General features: G+C 39.9%; 1 protein-coding gene and 1 long non-coding RNA gene across 2 annotated transcripts; one reads left to right on the top strand and one right to left on the bottom strand.

Moving 5' to 3' along the window:
- The first annotated feature begins 124 nt into the window (after window positions 1-124).
- LOC124628503 (uncharacterized) lies at window positions 125-6,798 on the top strand. The gene is made up of 2 exons (XR_006983060.2): window positions 125-409; window positions 6,611-6,798. It is a non-coding gene; the product is annotated as an uncharacterized LOC124628503 (long non-coding RNA).
- Window positions 3,209-17,348, bottom strand: edrf1 (erythroid differentiation regulatory factor 1). The gene is made up of 25 exons (XM_017476116.3): window positions 16,823-17,348; window positions 15,275-15,483; window positions 13,189-13,255; window positions 12,931-13,056; window positions 12,655-12,779; window positions 12,411-12,567; window positions 11,800-11,895; window positions 11,523-11,644; window positions 11,046-11,157; window positions 10,810-10,957; window positions 10,579-10,690; window positions 10,344-10,455; window positions 9,977-10,249; window positions 9,785-9,856; window positions 8,724-8,862; window positions 8,391-8,582; window positions 8,078-8,278; window positions 6,589-6,810; window positions 6,198-6,424; window positions 5,782-5,940; window positions 5,528-5,677; window positions 5,116-5,269; window positions 4,737-4,855; window positions 4,381-4,553; window positions 3,209-4,011 (listed from the first exon to the last, which is right to left on the bottom strand). Exons 1-25 carry the CDS (start codon window positions 16,919-16,921, stop codon window positions 3,876-3,878), a joined length of 3,702 nt encoding a protein of 1,233 aa, XP_017331605.1. The 5' UTR covers window positions 16,922-17,348; the 3' UTR covers window positions 3,209-3,875.
- Between the last annotated feature and the right edge of the window lie 445 nt (window positions 17,349-17,793).

Here is a 17,793-nt window from a genome sequence, read left to right as displayed (position 1 = left end):
CCCCCCTCTCTGACCCGTCGACAACACGTCATCATCAGTATGCATAAAGTATGCGTGTGACGATGCATGTGTAGTGCAAAAGAATATGGAGCTTTTCTTTTAACAGTTAGCTTTAAAAGCTCCAGATGCTTCTGGACCATCAATTTCACCCTCATGGAGCCAAAGCCTTGTTTGTCGTTCCGCCTGGCTCCGCAGCATGAGCCTCCACTGACTGCGCGCGCACCTCCCCAAAACGACGAAGCGTTTATACTTGACGCTCTCACTGTTGTAATATTCTTTGAAACGATAGGGGGCGACTCGTATTAATCGTCCTATAAACCAACAGGAAGTAGCTGAGAGAAGTAGTAGTTTGTCGGAAAAACCACAGCAATGCTTACAAACCAGGCGTCTCTCGTGGAGTTGTTGAATGGTGAGGATGAATTGTTGTGTTTGTTGTTGACGGTTTGTTTTCAGTTCACTTCACTCAAACTCACAGTATGAAAAAAAGAGCAAAGAATCATATAAGAATCATATAAAACCCAGTAAACCTTGAGATTATCACTTGTCACATTACAACAAAATATAGCTATAAATATGAGAACATGTATACAACTAAATTGAACAACCTCAATTTTTTAAAATTAATTTCATTAAGATTTTTATTAATACATGGACCTTTACTTTCATTAAATAGACTTATTATTTATAGTAGGATCATTTTGTAAATGTTAGCAATTACTGTAGACATAAACAAAAAGTGGGTGCTTCCTGCAACTGTCATTTCTCACATTTACAAAATCAGGTGATTATGTTCGTCCATCAGTGCAAATATCTCTTTATTTATAGAGACAAAAGAAAGTTATTAAACGATCACTATGTATGTTCACATATCCATGTAAACGTCTCTATGTATAAAGACAAGAGAATGAGGTTTAATCACTGTCTGACAGTGTAGTGTGGTGACTGTTTATTTGTGAAGATACTGATGCAAGGGCGTAACCATGGTGTAAACCATGGTATGGACATGGGGGGTGGGGGTCCTTAGTATACCCACAAATGTAGTGTAAAGGAACTAAATGCTGTGCAACTTTCCTCACTTTCACTCGCATTTATAACGGTCTGTCACAACGTAAGGTTTCACAACAAACTCGACGGGAGGATATACAAGTGAATGTAACGTTCATGATCAAAAACTGGAACTGACGTTAGCCTAGCCTACTTCGTGGGTGTGCAAATATCAAAGGTTGATTGACGTTCTTAAGAACAAACCAAGCTATGATGCCTTCTATACTAAGCTAAGGTTACCTACTATTTAGGTATCTAGTTACTTACTGTCTGAAAAATAACTCGTATGCTCTGCTGTACTTTTCTACACTTGGCTGCTGTCTCCATTTCTTACAGACTGAGCTGCTAAAATATATCAACCAACTTGCGTTGAGTATGGGCGCAACCAAGTGTACAATTGGAGGGGGGAACACACCTATTTTCCTTAACAAACGGAAATATATTAAAAAGGAATAGACATAAATAAATAGAATAGATGAAGAAAACACAGATCCGTTGGCAGGGTTCATTAAAAGGGGACATATAGAAAATATTTTGTACTGTATATTGGGGGGACAAATTGGTATTTCCTCAACAGTGGTGGGTGGGGGGATATGCTCTCTCTATGGTCCCGCATGGACGGATAATCTGTCTCTATGGTACCGAGATTATTTCTGAGATAATCATTTGAATGCTAAAATAATAAGTGAGCATCATAACTATGCATTCTAAAAATCATGCATACTTATTTTGCCTACTTATTTCAAGTATTATTAAGTAACTTAAGAAAAATTGCATCTTACTAGTAGTAGTTTTCGATTCATGCCGACAAACCTAAAGCTTCATTTGACTATAGATGCATTACCTCAGAGGTTTTTTTTTTTTCTGTGGTGCATAAACACTCATGCAGCACTGTATTAGGAACACTATACTAATACTGGGTAGGGCCTTGGTATTAACGGGTCCAAAGTGTGCCAAGAAATCATTCCCCACCCCATTACACCACCTCCACAAGACTGGACTGTTGACACAAGACAGGTTGGGTTCATGGATTCATGCTGTTGGTGCCAAAGTATGCATACTTAAAAAGCAAGTATGCATACTTAAAAATGAAATATTTAAAATAAGAATGTAAGTATTCAAGCCAAATCCAGAATGGTTCTTTCGCAATACACATCACTGAGACTGTAAAGTATGATGTATTCAAATTTTTACAATAAGGAAAAAACAGACCCACAAAAGCAAAGTTTCATAATTATACACTTTCTGAGCATTTTATTAGGAACACCTACTCATTCATGCAATTATCTATCTATTAATTAACGGCAAGTTACAAAAAATGCAGTGCAGGCCGCCACGTGGAATGAGGCCTCGCCCACTCACTGCGCTTGACCGCCCAGTATAAACCAGGCTTAACACTGTCTGGCATTAGTGTTTGTGTAGGGTGCCACAAATTTCTGGAAATTTTCAAAGGGTGCCATGATTGAAAAAAGGTTGGGAAACACTGGTCTAGTGGATACCATTAAGGACCGATAATGGTAATGGTTTTAATGGTTAGCTGATGGTTTGTAATGGTATTTGTAGTGGACACAATTTGAATTTCTGTGATGGTTTCTATTTTTTTTTTCCAGCAGCGATGCTCATTTTAATGTGTATAATTATACTTTGATTGTTTATTGGAACCGTAGATCTTCCATTCAACTGACAAAACATATATAAAATACATATATACACACCCCCTGGCTAAGCCTCACAGACCCCTGAGGGACCCCAGACCCCACTTTGAGAGGTACTGGTTGCACCACTTGGACAGTAACCAAGTGTTTTTAAAGTGAACTGGATATTCAACTTTGTGTTTCAGACATGAATGCAACATAAGCATGCAAGTGGCAAACCCCACAAAATTGTGCACTATATAGTCAAAGTGCAGTTTGGACATACTGCATGTTTTGTGAAGCCTGGATATGATCTTTGTGAGGTTGCATTACAGCTTGAGAATGTCTGTTTTCTCTAATTACCAAAGTCAATTACAGTACTAAAACTGTACTTTTACAGTCTGGTCGTCATTCCACTGTCCAGGGGCCAAAAAGATTCACAGTCGCAAGATTCTTTGTTCAAAGCCGTACCCTTTGAACAATATAACACTAGTGTAACTTGAGAGAGAATCAAGACAAATGGCATTCAATCAGCTTCCAAAATTTTAATAAAGAATTTTCATAGCACGCATGTATATAAAATACGGCATCAGCTCTATCAGACAGAACTTTTCCTGTACATTGCCTTATTATTGCACATATTAATCATTCATATTGTGACCCTTCTGGGGGGAGGGATAAATAAATAAATGTTTGCTTATTCATCCAAAAGTAAAACATTGAAGTATCTTTTTTTCTCTGAAGGATCAGAAACAAAAGGCATTTTAACTAGTTCACATTAGTCAGTTTTGGAAAATATTTCTGACAGTTTAACCTCACTAAATACAGTTGCAATCAAAATTATTCAACCCCCATTGCAAATCAGGTTTACAAACAGCTGAAAGTCTGTACATTTTGGCAATAAACCTGTTTTGCAGTGGGGGTTGAATAATTTTGATTGCAACTCTAATACCTACAAAAAAATAACCAAAAAAAGGGATGGGCAAAAATCTAGTGAGTAATCAGCCATGAGTGTGAGAACAAGGCACCGCTGGTGAGAACTCATTCACATCGAAGTCCCATTCCAGAAACCTCTTCATGAGTCTTTCATTACAGGGTGTGGGTCTGGTCAGATGGTCGATACCCTCAGTCAGACTGGAGATCTCACAGATGATTCACATTATAATTCACATGTAGAATTGGTGGTGTATCTTTGGTTTATGCTGGCGAGGCCAGTTGATCAAGAAGTTCCATATAGAGGGCTATGCGCTGGGTCAGGGGGGTGTTCTTTTCTGCTCGCAACAGTCTGGAGTAGACCTGCTTGTAGACCTTCACCAGCTCCTCTTCTTTACTGCTGCTTATACAGAAACAAACACACAAACGAATATTAATAGCATCAGTATCTTATTGGTCTACATGGGTTAAAATTTCCTTCTGTTTATAAAGGTCTCCCAACATATCAAGTGGGTTCAATTGCAAATCTGTCTCATGAAGTTAAACAATATCTGTAATAATAAATTTAGAGGTACAAATTGCAGTATCGTACACAAAGTTTCCAGAAAAACATGGTGTTTCAGACAAAAGTCCTTCACCAGCCATGCAAGCTGTACAAGCATCTAAAACACCTATTTTGGATGCAATTTGTACAAAATAATTTGTCAAAAACCTACTATATTCAGGAAATTCTACTCTATGGGCCAAAAAAGGGGTTTCTCCCTCTTACCTGGGTTTGCGTTTGCTGGTGGTACTGAGTTTAATCAGCTGCAGCAGCAAGAAGGAGATACTGGGCTCAAAGATGCCAATCAGCTTCACCACTTCCTGTGTGTTCAACCCTGTAGAGGCAGGGCTATCTTCAGAGGACTCATCAGGTTTGGCCATGTCTTCTCGTACCACTTCCTGTAGCCACATATAAACACGCACAAACAATGAATATGGTTTCAGAACCTTCTAAAAGTGAAAAGTCTCTTTTTGTGTCCTCAAGTTTGTGTCCAGGGTCAGCTCCCAGAGCAGTGCAGGCTCATTGCTTAATGTTCTGGACTAGTGTCCCAAAGGTTACGAGTTCAAACTGTAGAGCTATACCTCTCTTTGCTGTTGCTCCTGCAGCTCTTTGTAGATCAGGCTGAAGGCATGGCGAGTCTCACACATTATTTCCAAAGCTCCTGTTAAGGTTTTCAATTTCACTGCACTACTGCTCTGTCCTGAACCATACAAGCACACAGACAAACACAAGCATTAATTATGTAAAAGGAATGCATCATGTATTGGTAGAAACAATGTAATAATGCAAATCTAATCGTAATGTTAATCGTAGCCTTAACCCAGAGGATATACATTATGAAACTAGAGATTTTTTCATGCAGATAAAAACTATTTAAGTGTCATAAAAATGGTTTTACCAATAATCTGCACAAATTGAGTTGGACCAATAGCAAGCGTGAGACCAGTGTGTGAGACTGACCTGCCATGGTGAACTCAGCGAAGGCCACACGCTCCAGCAGTGTGCGGAGCAGCTCACACGGGGCATCACTCAGACTGAGGAACAGACGCACTGCTTTGGAGTAATGGAGCTCTGCTAGAGACCTGTGCTGCTTCCGTACACTCTCATCACCCACCTTAAATGAACACATTGTTCATTTGGCATTTGTTATACCAATACACTGCAATATTCTTTCGCTATCAGCATAGCTAAACATATAAGCTCTGATCTTACATAGCTTGCTCTTTAGTACAAGCATTTAAAAGCCTACTTTCAATGTTTTTTCATTCAAGTTGTGAAGATAATGAGTGAACAAATATCATGAGCATAAGCAGGTGCACTGGTGGCTGTTCTGAAGGTCTACTCTGTAAGAAAAATACATTTGCATGCATACCTGGTTACGGTAGCAACTGTGGTACATAGAAGCCAGCCTATGGTGGATAGTTGCTGCTCTGTACTGGTATAGTGGCTGGCGGGCTGATTCTGTCTGGAGGTCACAATAGCGCAAAGACTTCATCATAGCCTCTGTCACTTCCCTCTCAACCTGAAACAAACAAACACAACAGAACATGAAACATGCTTCCACAATACATACAAAAACAGTCATCTATATAATCAAATGAATGTGTGTGTATATGCGTATGTCACCTGCTCCTGAGCTTTGCGGGACAGTGGAGCGTAGTCCTGCAGTAGTGTGGCCAGGGTGAAGTACGTGGTGGAGAGCTCCCAGTTCACTGAATCCCACACTGCTGCATGGCCCTCTCTACTGCCCAGACACTTCATGGCCCTCTGATAGTAATCTACTGCCTATGTATGGATACATAGGGAGAAGGATACATCACACTTAACAAAACCAGTGACATTTAAAAGACACTTAAGAGGGTTTTGCTCTGCAATGAAATGACCAATTAATTTAAACTCCAACACAGGCTAGTCATTCAGGTCAGCAACAAGTAGCAGCCTTAATTCTTTGAACACTCACTCCCTTCGTGTCTCTTGTAGAATCCCTGTCCCGATTCTCACATCTACGTTACCCGTTATACCTGGTTATTGTCAGGATGTACCTTGTTGTAGTAAAGAGCCTCCTCAGGTGAGAACTCTCCTCGGCTCTCTTCTGTGGTCATGGTGCAATGGGCCTGCGCGCAGATCCGCATCAGTCTGCCGATGTTACACAGCAGCAGAGCTTTGTTAACCGAGTCTGAAATGGCCTCAAAATTCTGCATGCCCTTCTCAAAACAAGAGAAGCTCTTCTTCCACAGCTCTTGCTCTGCTGCACACACTGACTTCCGTACTGAGGCGCAGACACCGTGAAGGGAGAGAAAAACACAATTAAAATGCTGCAATGCAGCATTCAACAGGTCAATGATACAAAATCCTTTGTACAAAATCCTGAGAAAGTAGACAGATATATAAGCCTAGGTAAAATATTTCAAGGTGGTAAAATGCTGTACTCACCCCCTTCTTTCTCTGTCTGCAGTGCTGCAGCCTGGTTCATATAGAAGACGCCCATCTCATTGCGGATGTTTCCAAGCCTCTTCAGAACCTGAGCCAGCTTCTCTGGGCTCAGGTCTTTCAGAGCTTCAGAGGTTAAAATTTCATAGGCTGCCTCATAGCACTTGCTGCTGACAAATAGTTGGTACTCTGGGTCAGTGGCCAGGTCAGTGGCCATGTTGAAAGCTGAGAGTAAAAAAAATAGACCATAAGACAAACTGTCAAAAAACATCCTTCTCAAGTAGAATTCGACCAACAGATTGGTTTTGGCAATTAATCGGCATCGATAACCGATTGCTGGCTTCAAAAATCCATGCTGATAGTTTTTCCTGGTTGCGTCCATTGCTGTGAAGGGTCTGCTGTCATTATACAGTACGAAAGCAGCCTCTAGAGGCGAAATATAAACTATCACTGACAACTTATTGTGTTATTTGAAGTGTTTTTGAATCATTTTGGATGTCTCTATTTTTATTTCTTATTTGGAGTGTTACTTTTTGCTTTAAATATTACTTTAATATTTATTAATAGTTAATGTATATTAATATTTATTTCATTTAAAAAAAGTACTGTACATTTCCACGGTACAGTCACTACTGTTTGTTTTTGTAATACAGTTCAGCAATATTTAACTTTGAGTGTTATGTTTTCATTCAATTCATTTAGTTGGTTGATCGATTGGTTATTGGCAGGTACTGCCCAACTTAGTTATCAGTATCGCTAAAATACACTATCAGTCAACCTCTATTCTCAAGCATATACAAATGGTTGTTCTCTTTTGGTGTCAATGTTTACAGTATAGCTGCACTGATTCAAAACACTTTTAGTCAGGATAAAGTTCGGTAGCAACTGAATCAATACACACATCTCTCAGTAAAGTATCAGTATCGGTGAAATCCAATTCCATAAGCCTCTTTTTAAATTTTTTTATTACCAGTGTACCATTATTATTATTAAAATGGGAAACATGCATCCTGAATGGCCAGCCTTTATACAATATAAACATCAAAAACAAAAATAAGTTTGGATAACTGCATATCTATAACTTCAGCTGTTCTACCAGACTGTCCACACGAACACATTTTAGGAATTAGTGAATCCTTAAATAGTGTAATAGGATACATAGATGTATTATTTGGCACATTTATTGCATCAATTTATTTATTAATGCTGTAGCCGAAGCTATGCAAGTCAAATGTAGCTTAGATATGAACGTTAACTGCATTGCAGTCGGACACAATCTTTGCTGTTTTCAGCATTTAACTTCCTTAAGAAAATTGAAAAAGTGATGCCATGAACGAGTTCTTGAGATGGAAAAAGATGACAAGTTGCCTAGCTTTTTAATTACTTGTCAACTATTTAAAAAACTGCTAGTCATGCAACTCGTTCCTGTTTCCTTGCTCATGAACACAGAATGATTATATAATACTGATGGAGTATGGTTGGTGAGTGAAACCTTGGCAGGAGCTCTCCCGGTGAAGGCAATGAAGGATCTCCTGGTCATCTCTGGTCTGGTAGCTGTACTCCTCCAGATAGGCAGCTCTGTTTGAGGCATTCTGGGCCAACATCAACTGCACATCTCCACAGAGAGACAGACAATGGCTATGGAAGAGCAGCACAGATTGGTGCAGCCCACTGCATATAGCACAATACGCATCTACACACATGGAGGAGAGAGAGAAATTAACGTACTGTCAGAACACAGGTTAAAACGATTATATTATCTTGTGCTGATATTAGTTTACTCTTTTCTATTTTTGTTCTCTCACCATGACACTGTAGTGACAGTTTGATGTAACGGAGTGCACGGCCGTACTTCTGCAGGTTGGTAGCAGCCTCGGCCAGCACGTAGTAAGCTTTCGATGCCTTCAGGAAGAGCTGCAGCTTCATCTGGTGCTGCCAGGAACCAGGCAGCATGCCTGAGCGCATGGGCAACTTCAGCCCCTCACCACATGGAGCAGCTGAACAGAAACACAGAAAGAGAGTCAATAAAAGAGCTCATAGTGAAGAACAGATAGAAAGCAATATCCAATAGATGAAAAGTATAATATGGCATAAAGCAAAAGTATTCTAGTGAAAATTGTAAGTGAGTGCTTCCTGACCTCTGTCAAGCAGCAGAGCGATCTCTTTCTCCACTGCTCTAGCTCCACTCTCCTCATACTTCAGAGGGATAGGAGTGTTGGGGTCAGCTGCCGGCAGGTCACTCTCCTTCTTGATACTGCTATCCACTGCCTTCAGTCCCTATAGCACAGACGGCAAAGTGTTTAATATACAGACAATTATCAAACATGCTATCGGCATGGGAACTCAATCTCTATCACAAACAATAACTTTAGAGGAAAATCTTGACATGTTGGAATTATTTGGTTTTTAGTGAAAACTTCTGCCCTACTAATACATTAAATAGTAACATTTTCAACTTCAATTAAAGTATAACTTTTTTTTTTACTTCTATACTTTTAATATAACACAAGGCGGGGTACACCCTGAACAGGGTGCCAATCCATCGCAGGGTGATGCAAAAATTCCTCCCAAAGTGATGCCATGAATGAGTTCTTGAGATGGAAAAAGATGACAAGTTGCCTAGCTTTTTAATTACTTGTCAACTATTAAAAAACTGCTAGTCCTTCAACTCATTCCTGTTTCCTTGCTCATGAACATAGAATGATTATATAATACTGATGGAGTATGTGATGTATCCTCACATACACATTCACACACCCATTACGGATACACTACGGATACTTTGGACATGCCAATCAGCCTACCATGCATGTCTTTGGACTGGGGGAAGAGGTAACCCCCGCAGCACAGGGAGAACATGCAAACTCCACACACACAGGGACAGTGGGAATCGAACCCCCAACCTTGGAGGTGTGAGGCGAACGTGCTAACCACTAAGCCACCATGCCCCTACATAAAATCAGTGGGTCAGTCAGTAAGTAAGTCAGATAGAATATTAGACCCGAGGCCTCGACCTGTTAACATGAATCTGAAAAACCTGAATGGCATAACTATGACTCTACCCCAAAACATAAAATGTTATGCTCATTTATAAACATCTAGTCTTGTCTTTGACAGTGGTATATTGAAACATTCTGAGTAATTCTGGATCATTTCTATTGATCCATTTGTCAATCAAGTGAAAAAGCAGTGTTCTCACCTTTAGCACATAGCTAAGTACAAGTCTACATTTCTCTTCTTTGTCTTGGGACACAGGAAACGAACAATTGGGCTGGTTGGGAAAAAGAAAGTTAGAAATAATAATAATTTCTTTTCACAATTTCATGAAGAAGCAGAAAGGACATATGTATGGTTATTAACAGCTCCTGCTTCATGTAGATCATAGGCATACCCTTATCTTGTGGGTTGATGTGTACTTCTCTGGAACAGACAGCTCCTCAACAGATTTAATCACAGCCACAGCCTTGCAGTCCTCTGGCCGCTCAGATGCCATGCTGTATGAGCAGCCATCATCATCATCATCTTCATCCACCTCTTCATCCTCGTCCTCACTATAGCTGTCCTCCGAGCCCCCGTTGCGCAGAGACTCCTCGCTGCACTCCTCCTCACTTGAGTCATCCAGCTGAAACAGCTCTGACAGCATGTAGTGAGCTGAGGCAATGATCTAAACAGTCAGAAAGGAAACACGATGAACCACCGTCCTATCAAAGTGAAGCTGAGCTGCAACAAAGGTATAGTGAGATACACAGCGTGTGTACCTGAGTGTGTTTCTCCTCGTCTAGTAGTTTAACACAGTTGAGCAGCAGAGTTCTAATGGTCCCATAGTGTTTCCTATTTTGGTTCTTTTTCAGCATCATATTACTTGCTACCCTGCAATTTAGAACAAATCAGCTCTGTTCATATCACCATGCTCACAGTGATGACCCAGAAAACACACAAAGCACTAAAGTATACACTATGGGATAGGATGCTTGCTTGAGATGCAATACACACTTATAAAGTAGCACTGCCACTGGCAAAGTGAAGGGGTTCTGGCATTTCTCTTCAGGTGCCTCCTCACACAGAGTGGTCAGATCATACAGCTTTACAATGTCACTCCCACTGGCTACAAGTAAACAGAGTCAGACACACTTAGATGTTTTCTACTGTTTCGCATATTTATACCCAATTTTGCAAATGACACGCAGCTATACCGCAAAGAGAAACTAACATTCATAAACTCACCTTTGAAGAGCCAATATGTGTGCCCCTCTTTGGTACAGTTGGATTTAAGAAAAGAAAGAATATTTTGGGCAATGTCTTTCACCACCCTAGTGGAGAACGTGGAATTGTCCAGATCTGGGATGTCCTCTGTTTTTATCATCTCGTATTTCTGTTAATAAGGATGGAAGCAAAAGCTGTACATGTGTACATATACTAATATGAAAAAGAATAGAGTACTGAACAAATGGACGTTTTACCTGCACTATGCCATTCACATGGAAACACATGACAAGCTCTGGTACATTGCACATCAGATTATCCAGCCAGTAATCGATACCAGTGAGAATGTTGATTGGTTTGTTGTTATCCCTAAATCAAAAGAAAAACAAAACATCCATTTTAATCCAAATTAAATATAGACACAATTGTAACTTTTAAATAAAATAATGTCACAATGTCAGTGATGCAAGTCACTACTGCTAAACCACCAACCCAATTATTTTAAACAGAATCCAATAACAGTATGTGTATTCTTCTTTCTTAGGGCATGATGGGAAAAATGACACTGGTACAAAGTGACACTACATTATTAAATTAGAAGCCAGGTCCTTTAGGTGCTTTGAATTTAAAATGCCTGGATCTTATTACCGTGTAACAAACGGAGCATAAATAATGAAATAAAATATCTAATACTATAAATGCTGTCACCGTATAACTGGGACAGGGAATCTGACCTGAGCCGCAGACTCACTGCTGGGTAACGGCCTCCTCCAAAAATAGGCATGTTGGATCCCACTAGCATGTGAATGTCCTCAAAAGTCCAGAGGATGTTCCGCACAAAGTCATTTTTTAAACCCTGCATCCATAAGAGAAAACCACAGCTGCATAATACTAGTAAGCCATAAAATATATCAAAAACTGTTTTATCATACTCTGAAGTAATTATAAGTACTTGGACTTTGAGTCAAGCCTCATACAGACTTCCACTGGGGTGATTTATGAGACTGTTACCTGGCTGTTCTCTCCTTCATTAAAGAGCGTTGGCAGGTTCTGTTCTTTAGGAACAGCGGTAACATGGCCGAGCGCATACGTGTTCTCCACTCGCTCCTAAACAACAGAAGAGTATTAGAAAATATAACATCCTCCAAAGCAGTGTTTCTAAAAGTAAGGTCTGGGAACCCCAAGGGGTCTGTAAAGCACAGCCAGGGGGCGAGCCATGAGTTTTTCATTTAGTTACAGAGATGGAACCCACCTTTATGAAACAGCACACTTACTATTGAGTTCTTATAGTTATTAGAATATTTAACTGGTCATTTGAATTGAAGGAGTTTAATCCAAAAACTCAATATCTCAAATATATACAGGCCTATAAATAATGTCAGCTTGGACCCTAGGTGTTCTGTCAGTGCAATGTTCAGGAATAAAAAGCTCTGTTAAATAAAAGGCTTCAATAAATGGAAACAATACTATTGTACATGTTTAAAACATTCATGAAATAAATCTGTACGGAGGAAGTCCATGGAATTAGTTTGACAGCAAAAGGTGTACTTGGCTCTAAAGCATGCATTTTTTTCTCTTTCTCGCTCACACAAACACACACGATAAAAAAAACAGGAGATTACCTCCTTAGGAATAGAGGACTGGGCTGAATCCGAGGTTGAGCTGCTGAAGGTAGCAGGCCAGGACGGGCCATATTCCTCTCTTCCACAAGCCTCATCTGCTTCAGCACAGCTGTCTGATTCTGAAGCCACAGGCTCTGCAGCACCATCTCCATTTATACTGAATAACAAGACAGACTTCTGAATATAGATGATGATAGTTGATAAAATACACAATTACGCTGTTCGATGTAAAACTGAAACTCACCTGTAATAAAGGAATTTGGAGAGGATGGCCTTTTCATACCAGTGCTCTTTACTTTTCTTCTTCCTCTGCCATTTCTGGTCAATGAGCCGCTGGTAAAATTCCTTCAACCATGTCCAGTCTCCAGTCTACCATAAAAAATTACAGACACACACACACTAGGAGGCTTGTGGAAGTAAAACTTGTGAGCAGTTCCACAGTCTCTCACAGTTTCGCCCGTGACAGAAAGAAACTGGAAAGCTTATGAATAGTTATATTAGTAAAAGAGGATACACTCACCTGTGATGATCTCATGAATAGCTCTTGAATGTCAAGCTCATCTAGCAGCAGAGTCCTGCCCACACGATGCACTGCCATGCTGACATGAGATTTACTGTACGGGATCTTCAGCAGCTTCTTTATGTTCTACCCAAGTCAGGCACACACACACATTCAAAAACATTATCTCCGTGCGTACATGACTATAAGATGAGCATCAGACCTATATGAGATCTACATATTCACCATGTAATGATGATAAAACCAAACCGAACTCACCTCAGAGTCAGACACCACATCAACATCGTTTCCGATGGAGTCAATGAATTCATAAGCCATACCAAAGCTTAAACAAAAACAAACATAAGGCACCACATGACTCAAAGTTATAGTTCAGGTTAAATTAAGTGTAGCAAATTGTTCAGACACATGATAAGTGTGTGATTTAAGTTACAATGCAATACTATGCAATGTTTCTTATTTATTATACCAAACTGTTCCAATGCATACAAAGTCTAACTCTAACTTGTCATACAACATTGATGATAAAGCATAGAAAACAATGAAGGAAAAATTTAATGTCCATCTGAAATGTGATTTGTAAATGGTGTACCATTATTTTTTTAAATGATCGTTTCTCAATAATTTAATAAAACATTGATCTGAGGAGTGTTGTTCATGAGACCAGCTATTGATGTCACTGAAAACTTAATGGCTTTGGCTTTATCATCAAGTAAATAAATATATCAAAAATATTTAGAGGATAACACGATAAAGGAATAGTATTTGGGGTGGTCAAGCTACCACTTCCCTCATTGGAGGACCACTGAGACTTTTTATTGTTATTAGATGCTTCACGTAAAAGGATACTTTTAACCAAGGAGCTTGTGTGCTAAGCAAGCTAGCTAATTAAATAAACTAACTATTGTAGCAATGAATAAAAAGGTTCGTTATAATATATTCAGACAGGTTGAGCATCTTATACTGAAATCCCATACATGTCCACCTGTGATAATTGTGACTAGTAGCTGGCTAACTATTTGGAATGGCAGGAGAACATGGGGGTGTTTCCACATTGCATAAACATATACACTCTCCAAGCACTTTATTAGGAACATTATAATAATACTGGGTAGGGCCTTCCTTTGCTCTAAAAACAGCCTAAATTCTTCATGGCATGGATTCCACAAGATGTTGGAAACATTCCTTTGAGATTCAAGTCCATGTTGATATGATTACATCACGCAATTCCTGCAGATTTTTCAGGTGCACTTTCATGCCATAAATCTCCTGTTCCACCACATCCCAAAGATGTTCTACTGGATTCAGATCCTTTGACTGGGAAGGCCACTGAAGAACACTGAACTCACTGTCATGTTCATGAAATCAGTTTGAGTTGACTTTTGCTTAGTGATATGGTGCATTATCATTCTGATATGAAAGTATGCACTTGGTCAGCAACAAAATTCAAAATAGGCTAAAGCAAAATTCAAAATAGGCTGTGGCAAGTGATGATTTATTGGTATTAATAATACCTCATCAGAAATTGAGATTCATCAGACCTAGCTACGTTTTTCCAATCATCAACTGTGCAGTTTTGATGAGCCTGTCCCAACTGCAGCCTCAGCTTTCTGTTCTTGGCTGACAGAAGTGGAACTCAACATGGTCTTCTGCTGTTGTAGCCCATCTGCCTCAAGGTTTGACATGTGCATTCTGAGATGCTTTTCTGCTCACCACAATTGTAAGTGGTTATCTGAGTTACTGTAGCCAGCTCGAACCAATCTGGCTATTCTGCGTTGATCTCTCATCAAAAAGGTGTTTCCATTCGCAGAACTGTCACTCACTGGATGTTTTTTCTTTATTGCACCTTTCAGAGTAAACTCTAGAGACTGGTGTGCATGAAAATCCCAGGAGACCAGCAGTTAAAGAAATACTCAAACCAGCCTGCCTGGCACCAACAATCATGCCACAGTCAAAATCACTGAGGTCACATTTTTCCCCATTCTGATGGCTGATGTGAACATTACCAGAAGCTGCTGGCCCATATCTGCATGGTTTTATGCACTGCACTGGCTAATTAGATAATTACATGAATGAGTAGGTGAACAGGTGTTCCTAATAAATTGCTCTGTGAGTGTATATTCATAGAACCTGTCATTTTTAATAAAGGTAAAGAGAAGTTCCCAGATGTATTAGTTGTTTCCTAGGCATTAAAAACACCCATCCATTAAACAATCCTACATAGATTATTTTAATGATCCAAAAGGTTTATGTTCATGACTTCCCAATGACTGCTATGCCATGTATGAAAAGGTGTTAGTGGCAACCTGTGAAAGTGATAAAAGACACCATAAAGCAATCATACCTAGAGAAGGGCTTGCTTTTGCTGCGGGAGCCAAACACAGTGGTGCCAGCGGAGCCGAGCTGGGCGCTCTGGCGTAACCAGTTTGCTGGAGGAAGCTTCAGATCCGTTTTCTCCTGAAGGAGTGCATATGTGGCTGGAGGCGGTGCTGCAGAGTACTTCACCACAGCTCGACTCTTCACCTCATTGTTGCAAAGACATAAGACTGCCCCCTGAGAAACAGAAAACTCACAAATCAGACTTGCAACTACATGAATCAAATAATATTTGCAAATTAACCTGACATATAAACTAACAATAGATTGCTTTAGGAAACAATAAGGTCATGCTTTATATATTGGCAGTTTAGAACTCCTGTAGACTGAGACAGCACCATAAATGGGCTATAATTTGAAAATCGTGTCTTTCTTGTTTTCAAGCATTTTTAAACTTTAAGGAGTTGTACTGAGCAAATAGCATCCAGAACACAGGTCAGTGCAACTGTACGCAATCAATGTATTATGCAGTTTCAGGACATCCATCTTCTATATGGCTTGTCCTACACAGGGTCTCGGGAGAGCCTGGAGCCTATCCCAGGGGACTCCGGACACAAGGCGGGGGACACCCAGGACGGGGTGCCAACCCATCGCTGGGCACAATCACAGACATACACACACTACAGACAACTTGGAAATGCCAATCAGCCTACAATGCATGTCTTTCGACTGGGGGAGGAAACCAGAGTACCCAGAAGAAACCCCCGGAGCACAGGAAGAACAGGCAAACTCTGCAAAACACAGCGCAGAGGCAGGATTTGAACTCCCAACCCCAGATGTAAATGGTCTGCACTCATATAGCTTTTATCCAAAGCGCTTTACACTGTGTCTCATTCACCCATTCACACACACACACACACACAAAGCTGCCATGCAAGGTAGAAACTTGCCATCGGGAGCAACTTGGGGTTCAGTGTCTTGCCCAAGGACACTTCGGTATGTGGAGTCACGTGGGCCGGGAATCGAACCACCAACCCTACGATTAGTGGACAACCCGCTCACATGAGCCACAGCCGACAAAGATGTGCGAGGCACATGTCCGCCCAAGCGACAGATGTGTGAGGCAAATGTGCTAACCACTAAACCTAGTTTCAGGACAATTCAATAATTAATTAGCATATTTCTGCTCAGATGTCAAAAGAAAAGACATCTGTACTGACATGCAAAAATCCTGCTCCCGTCACTAACCATGCAACTGGCTCTAATGTAAACTTATTTTAACTTATGAATATTAATAAACACAGAGTGGCTACTTTTGAATATTCATTAGAAGTGGGCGGTCTTAATGGCAGCATGCTGAAAGCTGGCACAAAACATTATTAACAATACATAAACATAATACACACACACACATTATACATACGTATATGTATACACACACACACACATATATCATTCCTGAAAACAATAATACATAACATCTTTAATGACGTAATGACTCTTTACACGTGACAAACTTCATTCTGACAACTTCGACAGGTTATGTTGTTTATTATGTTTCTGTAGCGTTAGTTACCTGTTTTGTGTCTTCACTGGCCGAGCTGTCTGCTTCCACTTCTTCATGTTTGTGGTGTGGACACACAGACGAGTCCTTCCCCTGATCTGCACAGCTCATGTTTAACAGGACAGCACTATTCACTCAGCTCTCTCAGCCATCCAGACACTTCCAGAACAAGCGGCTGTACAACTCGTCCAAGTTACACTGAGGCAACATTCACAAACTGTGATGGTTACTGATCTAAATCTGGCTCAATCAGTCTGACTAACCAGCAAGCCGAATGTGTTTAGCTAGATAACTAAAACTGGCTTAGAAGACACATTTCTCGCACATAGCTGTGCATCCTAGCTAATAACAAATGCCATTTCTCCCCGGAGCTGTCAGCTTCATTAACCACATCGACCGAGAATACTTTAGACAATTAACAGGCCAACGATTTGAATCGCTTGTCACAAAAATGAAAGATAGAAAGACATCTTACAGCTCGCTTGAGAAACATTTATCACCACCAACGCTGAACTTGCTTAACCCGGAAGTACATATGACGTAGGCAAAATGTTCTAGAAAAAATTGCGCTTGTTATCAAAATGTTTGTTTTTCTTTTAATTTATTATTAAAGAAAGTTTAATAATATTTATATATTTATAATGAATATATTTTATATTTAATTCTTCATATATGCACTAATGGTGCCCAGTATTTCTGAGTAATACGAATGTAATATACATTTAACACGTTACAATCCATGCAAAACTCTTTTACAATACTTTTGCAGTATTTTACAATAGTATCTAAAATATCTTATTACTGATTACAATACAAATAGATAATATGTATTCTCAAATAATGCATAGGCCTATCTTGTATATTGGCATAAAGGTGGCTTGACGTTGGATGTTCGATATGCGAGAATTAAGGGACCGTCTCTAAAATTACATACGACATTGTTAAACACGTTTCTAACTTCAGTAGCATTTGAAGGGAATGAC

This window comes from Ictalurus punctatus, chromosome 9 (assembly GCF_001660625.3).
Source record: "Ictalurus punctatus breed USDA103 chromosome 9, Coco_2.0, whole genome shotgun sequence".
Lineage (NCBI taxonomy): Eukaryota > Metazoa > Chordata > Actinopteri > Siluriformes > Ictaluridae > Ictalurus > Ictalurus punctatus.
Note: the sequence above shows the minus strand (reverse complement) of the source record. Positions and strands in the feature narration are given on the sequence as shown.

Excerpts from the sequence above, each read along its gene's own strand:
- edrf1 (XM_017476116.3), bottom strand. The coding sequence starts at position 16,921 with ATGAGCTGTGCAGATCAGGGGAAGGACTCGTCTGTGTGTCCACACCAC. Across the intron at positions 11,645-11,799 it reads ATGAAGGAGAGAACAGCCAG|GGTTTAAAAAATGACTTTGT; the intron begins GTAACAGTCTCA and ends TTATGGATGCAG. Across the intron at positions 10,958-11,045 it reads ATGTGAATGGCATAGTGCAG|AAATACGAGATGATAAAAAC; the intron begins GTAAAACGTCCA and ends CCTTATTAACAG.